The sequence below is a fragment of the Protomyctophum bolini genome, assembly GCF_963924005.1.
Source record: "Protomyctophum bolini genome assembly, chromosome: 20".
NCBI lineage: Eukaryota > Metazoa > Chordata > Actinopteri > Myctophiformes > Myctophidae > Protomyctophum > Protomyctophum bolini.
In genome coordinates, this window is record NC_137881.1 from 25605341 (window position 1) to 25612327 (window position 6987).

At 40.5% G+C, this 6987-nt stretch overlaps 1 protein-coding gene across 1 annotated transcript; it reads left to right on the forward strand.

Annotated features, from left to right (window-relative positions):
• Nucleotides 1–1636: 1636 nt before the first annotated feature.
• On the forward strand, nucleotides 1637–3247 carry LOC308335279 (uncharacterized protein; the record flags this gene model as incomplete). Its single annotated transcript, XM_080792297.1, has 3 exons — nucleotides 1637–1772; nucleotides 1861–2217; nucleotides 2796–3247. Exons 1-3 carry the CDS (start codon nucleotides 1733–1735, stop codon nucleotides 3245–3247), a joined length of 849 nt encoding a protein of 282 aa, XP_080648423.1. The 5' UTR covers nucleotides 1637–1732.
• Nucleotides 3248–6987: the final 3740 nt, after the last annotated feature.

Sequence of the window (6987 nt, forward strand, 5' to 3'; positions counted from 1 at the left end):
GCACGCCGTTTTTCATCATTTTTGACGATTTGAAAAAAATGACAAAATGACAAAAACGATGGGTTATAGCCCATGTTTTTTGAAATTTTGAAAAAAAAAGTTAGCCTCGTTTCTCATCATTTTGGACCATGGGCTATAGCCCATATCGTACGGCATACTATAGCGCGCAGTTTTTCATCATTTTTGAAGATTTGAAAAAAATGACGAAATGACAAAAACGATGGGTTATAGCCCATGTTTTTTGAAATTTTGAAAAAAAAAGTTAGCCTCGTTTCTCATCATTTTGGACCATGGGCTATAGCCCATATCGTACGGCATACTATAGCGCGCCATTTTTCATCATTTTTGACGATTTAAAAAAAATGACGAAATGACAAAAACAGATAAATGTTTTGTCACTGAGTCAGACAGCTGAGGCCATGAATCATAACAACTATAATATGCACATGTCTTTCCCCTCAACAGTAGAACAATCACATTTCATGACACTTTTGTGTCCATTATTTACCCAGGGAAGTAGCTGAGCACAGGTGCTCATTTTCAGCAACGCCCTGCACATAGAAACACACAGCGTGAAGACACGCGTGCGCACACACACACACACACACACACACACACACACACACACACACACACACACACACACACACACACACACACACACACACACACACACACACACACACACACACACACACACACACACATTAAAACCTGGGAGCTGATGCAGTACAACCACAGTCTTATACTGTTGGCCACTAAGCAGCTCCAGGGGCAGCAGTTGGGGGTTCAGTGCCTTGCTCAAGGGCACTTCAGCTGTGTTGGGTGAGTGATGACAATCACTTCCCCACCCAGATTTTTCCTGCCCGTCCAGGGAATCGAACTGGCAACCTTTCGGCAACAACGGCGCTTCTCTAACCCTTAGGCCACCACTGCCCCCACTGATTGATTGATTGATTGATTGCTTACTATTAGTCAGAAATGCAGCACAACATATACAAAAATATGTCTGGGGAACTCGTTTCCATTGTGGTCATGTACTATGTATACGTACTATGTCCATGAAGTCACAAAGTGCGCGTCCAGCCATGAAAGCCTGAAGTGCCTCGTGAAATAAAAGAGAAAGTTAAGATGAATGTGAAAGTTATGTCAAGTCAAACACACAATGCTGAATTACTTGACTGGAATGGCACATTTGAGCAAAATGGTCCCACATTTGACAATTTAAGTTTGTAGAATTCACATTGACCTTGGGAGGCAAAGATGTAAGTTTCAGACCTATGGTTATGTGTTTGAGTCCCTCAGGGACTATAATAGCCTCCCTAATGTTTTTCCCTCTACACCAAATCTCTTCACAGAAAATATCCTCTACACAACACAAGCTCACATTCGTATTTGTTCGTTCATTTGACATAGACGCCAATGCGGAAGTTAAATTGAAGTGTCAACACTTCAAACAGCCAATCACATGAAACCACATTTTAGGTGCGTTTTGCAAATGTAAGCACTTTCCACTCAAGACATTGTATTTCCTGAGAATTACAAAAACATTAGGTAGGTCATTGTGGCTCACTGTTATCAGCCAAGCAACAATTAAGGGTGTCTACCCCTTTACAACGCACTAGACTTCTGGGAAGATAGGTTGCTGAGGTGGAGCGCAACATCTGACATTAGCTCCCGAGTCCCAGTTATTACTGTAGGCCACGTATACTGTCTTAGTTACGCTACTCATATGATGACGCTGTATATGATGGTTGTTCTCTGTGGAATATGTAAGTCTAATTTCAATGTAAAAGGTGATCGCCAAAGTATAAGTGAAGCTTCAAATGTATATTAAATGGTGGTACCTCTTTTGTTCAGCTCATGTTTCAGGCATGAACCGGTCTTCAACGATGAAACAGGACAGCGGTGTGATGAGTGCCAGCGTCGGGGCCAATGTCACTTTACGTTGCTTCTATGACAGTAATGTGGCGATGCATTTCTCCTGGTACCAGCAGCCATTGGGAGGCCGGCCTCTGCTCCTTTCAACCATCTACAAGTACGGTGACACACCGAACCGCCACGTGAAGAACTCCCGATTCTTGGTGCAGTACGAAGCAGGCATCAATCATCTACACATCACTGACATTGAGCCCTCGGATTCGGCTACCTATTACTGTGGCAGCGCCCACTCCAATGTAGTGGAGTTTGGAGAGGGAGTCTTTGTCAGTGTCAAAGGTAATGTGTTCTTCTTATTTGTGCATACAGGTCAATACAAAAACTACTAGGACAAAATCAGAAAAAGACTTGATTACATCAGGGTCCTCCATTTTCAATTCATCAGAACATTTAAAGACATCCAAATATATACTTCTATGCAACAAAATAAATAAAATAAATTTTAAATGAAATAAATATAAGAAAATAGGGGGGGGGGGGACAGGACGTTAACTTTTTGAATTGCAGCCACCTGTAAGTGCTCTTTGAGAGCTGTTTAGGAGTCTAGGGATTCACATTTGTCAACGGTGGTTTGTGGAACTTTGTGCAAGGCTCTTGAAGTGGTAGCCTATACAGTAGGGCGTAGGCTATAGGTCTGCAACTATAGATTATTTTCTCAGAAATGATCATAATAGCTTATTATAAATCAACAAATTGGTGCGAAAATAATTTGAATAGGATTTTTTATCATCAACTCAATTGATTAGATTGAGATTATTATTCTTTATGACACATTTGTGGTTTTAGATCTGGTATATATAGATTATATATATATATTTATATACACATCTCTGACCAATTCATCTCGTGTGGTTTAGAGTCAAGCCCCAGTAAAATGATCGTCCAGCTGCCATTAGTGGAGTTGGTCCAACCTGGAGAATCTGTGACTCTGAACTGTACAGTACTCACTCAGACCTGTGATGAAGGACGTGTCAGTGTCTACTGGTTAAGGCAAGGTCCTCACCCTGTCATCATCCACACGGATGTTGAGGATCAACGTGGCAAGACCAAGACCTCTGAAACGAGCTGCGTCTACCATCTGCAGAGGAAGATACTGAACTGGACCGATGCTGGGATGTACTACTGCGCTGTGGCCTCGTGTGGGGAGATACTGTTTGGCAATGGAAGCAAAGTGGACATTGACACGTCACCGCAGATACAAACCTTCGCCATCCTGTCCATTTGTAGATGTGGAATTATGTTGTTATTCATAGCCATTTGTACTTTTGTTTACTTTATCAAGATGCAGTCCGTGAAGCGAGGAGTCTAAATATATCTCAATAAAAACATTACGAATTGGTAGAATGCCTCACTGCATTCTTAAATATACTTAGAATTAGTCTTGCCCAAGGGTGTGTTTTGAATGCAAAATACAATTGGGTTTGTTCAGAAATTATATCAATTATATTCTACTTCAGGTGACCAATTTATAAAATTGCTTTATTGCAGATTGTTTTTTAATACATGGACAATTATATCCAATGCATTTATTAAATTAATTGAAAATCAGCTTGAGATCAGCTGTGCAGAAAGCTGCCTCAAAATGGTTCGATTTTACAATCCAAAGAGATCCCGATTAGATATTTTAGCCAGCCAAGTCTTTCAAGGCAATCGAATATATATCTCATTAACCTTCTGTCACTTATCGTGGTTTTGCCTCACACCGGCGTGCTCTTTCACCAAACCAACAATAACCCACACAAATACAGTAACAATATGCCACTTTTGTCACTTTTACAGATGTTTTTATCAATGTGCACTGTCCATGTATAAAGGACTGTATAAATAAATGAAAATATAAACTGTAATATGACTATGACATACTATAGTTATAGTATGTCGTTTTTCATCATTTAATTATCGTAAAAACCATGAAAAACGACATACTATAGTATTTCATTGGTTGATAACAATTCCAAGTGGTCCTTGGAACCCCAACCAACCTGTAGGGGTCGCACTTGCCCAGTGACAGTCATAGAACACAATTCCCTGCTGAATCAACAGAAATGTGTGATACTGTATGTGATGGCAAAACCTGTAATTCTGCATGTAATAAAGGCTCGCAAACAAGAGTATCTTTCTTGGTATTTAATTTACACTTGCAAGTGAACAAAACCAACCTCTGAGAGCTTACAACTGAATGACTGCCTTCTCTGCTGTGCATGATTTCCCCCTATGCAGGAATCATACAACGTAACTGAACAATACAGTGAAAACTTTGAATTATACAAAAATACAAAATACACCACAAATAAAAGTTTTATGCATGTATATAGGCCTATGAAAACTCTTATTTTCCATCCGATCAGTTGCAAAACAATCACCACAATCAAATACAAAATCACCACAGCAAAACAAAATGTAGGCCTATAAAAATAAATAATTACAAGCCAAATATATAACTCCAAAATACAGCTGAACGGCTGGAAATTAAGAGTTTTAAGGGGGACGGTTGGACACACATTTTTCTTAGACGTTTCAATAACATTACAGCTCTAATAATTAAAAGGTGATCAATCAAACTGCTTATAGACAGTGGTTTGCTCCTGGGCCAGCATGTTGTACATTGTGGTTGTGTGAGTGGTATACAAGGGCCTTCTGCGCTGCTTCAACTCCCGGGCCATCTGACACCAGGCACAAGGTGTGCAGAACGTGACAATGGCGCAGTCATCGCACATTGAACCCTGACAGCAGAGGGCAGAGTCAGAGAAACAGCATGTTGATTTTGACAGCTAATTTGGATTTCAGTTTTAGTCAAGTCTCTTGAATAGTTTAGTTCGTTTTAGTCATATTTTAGTCACCTGGAATGTTTTAGTGTCAGTCTAGTTTTAGTTGACTAAATATACAGTTGATTTAGTAGATTAAAATGTGTTTTGGCAGGGCTTGACATTTTGGCGGGGCGGTGGACATTTGACCCTATTTCTCCTTTCATTGTCAATGGCAAATATTGAGACATGTGGGGACAAAAGCTGTACCCTCAAAAATAGAAGATTATCTGAAAACTTAGGTTATGATTTAGAAGTAATTTTTTAAAGAACATATGTACAGTACATCTTGAACAAAACAGCGATTATTATATTGCATGTCCATATTTCATGAGGAGCTTCTCACATTTTTTCACAGTGTGCAAAGTCTATGATTTACATCTCACGGTAAATTTAGTAAAACTATGAAGAAAGAGGAGAAAACTTTAGGGGTAAACTCCTGATAAAAGCCAGTCTGAAAGAGTCTGTTGTGTGTTTTAAGAAGGTATTTAAAGGACAATTCACTTCAAACTGCATTTGGTTGCCCAGGTTTCTCAGGCTCTGAAGTGCTTGCAGTATTTATCAACAGTTTGGAGAATTACAGTACATTTCAAGCACAACTCAATACAAAACTGTTAACTGTGGATGACACCATAAAGCACTACACTTGTGTACAATAGGGTCCACCATTTTCAATTCATCATAAACATTTATAGACGTACAAATATACACTTCTATATACAGTAGCCAAAAACAGGAAATCATCATAGAGGTAAAAAGGTATTCTGATTTTACGGGAGCCAGTTTCGAATTGCGAATTGAGAGCAGTTTTGAAGGAGTCAAGGGATTTCCCATGTCTTAATGGCTGTTGGTAGGGCGTTCCACATTTTGGTGGCATATGAGCTAAATGACTGCTATGACCTTTAACTGTGTGATATTTACCTGTATGTTGTACCGCTCTCTCAAAGCAGTCCTCGTGGCAAGAGCGGCGGCAGAAACTGCGCACCTGACAACCGCTAGCGGTGGGCTCGCTAAAAATGCCAGCGGGAAACAGGCACAGTCCACCATAGGTATGCACAGACCTTCTCCCAAATCTGAGGTAGTCTGACAAGCCAAACACAATGGGCACCAGAAACCAAGGCAGCCTGTTAGGGGGACACAGACAAATAATGAAAATATGATAGGTCGCATCATTGGCACCAAGTTCACTCCATACACATGCTTTTCAGGGAAAGACACTTACAGATATTCAGGTCCTCAGAGCAGCTGAAGAGGCTGCTACTCCAAGTCTCGGTCTTTAAGCCGTCTGCAGGGGATCGATACATGCCTGGCTGAACTGTAACGACAGAGTCTGTAACTACAGCTGTCATTGGGTTGGCTGTAATGTCTGCAGCGGATGTTACCGAGTAGGCAGGAGCCGTTGGGGATGTTACTGGGTAGGCTTCCATGTCTAAGAACACACACAGAGAGAGAAAGAGAAAATTACTTATTACCCAAAATGACTTATAGACCAATTATTTGTTTACAAACATTGGGACTGGGTGACTGTTTCATGTAATCAATTCCAAACAGATCTCCAAACTTGTTTTGGGGAACGCTGGTTTCAGTTCATCACCTCTTCTTGTGTGTTGGCTAGTGAGATGCACCCTATAGTCAGGGAATATCATCAGTATAATCTGTATAATCTGTATAATCTGGGAATACATTTACCAAGAATTTTCTTCACCAATGTTTTTGTAAAGGTGTCTACTAACATATCCCACATTGGTTTATATTCAACCACCCTAGGGGACTTTTTGACAGCTTCTGAAAGTTGTACCATCAACAGCCAATATAATTATGGCAAAATGTTCTAAATTTCATTATGCTTTAAATAGCATGTGACGTGTCAAACTAGACCCCCTAGTTTGGCCATAGCCACTTGTATGTACGTATAACCGTAGCCCCACAAGCAGAACCCAAATGTAGTAAAGTTTCTGACACTTTGATTACTTATAAAGCGACAATCAAATTTCATAAAAGCTTTATGTAGGGTTCCGAGAGGGGCTAGTATAACCGTAGGACGCTGATGACAGTCATGTCTCAAGGTAGCCCCTCTCGGAACCCCCTGGGTCAGCCCAATCCGAACCGAACCGGGCTGACCCGTAGGGTTCCTGGTCAAGCTAAGATTTTTCAATGCGATTGTTGGGACGCGGATATACACACACTCATCGTTTAGTCCATCGGCGCGGAATTAGGACGCTTTTTATTGTGTTTGTTTACGGAT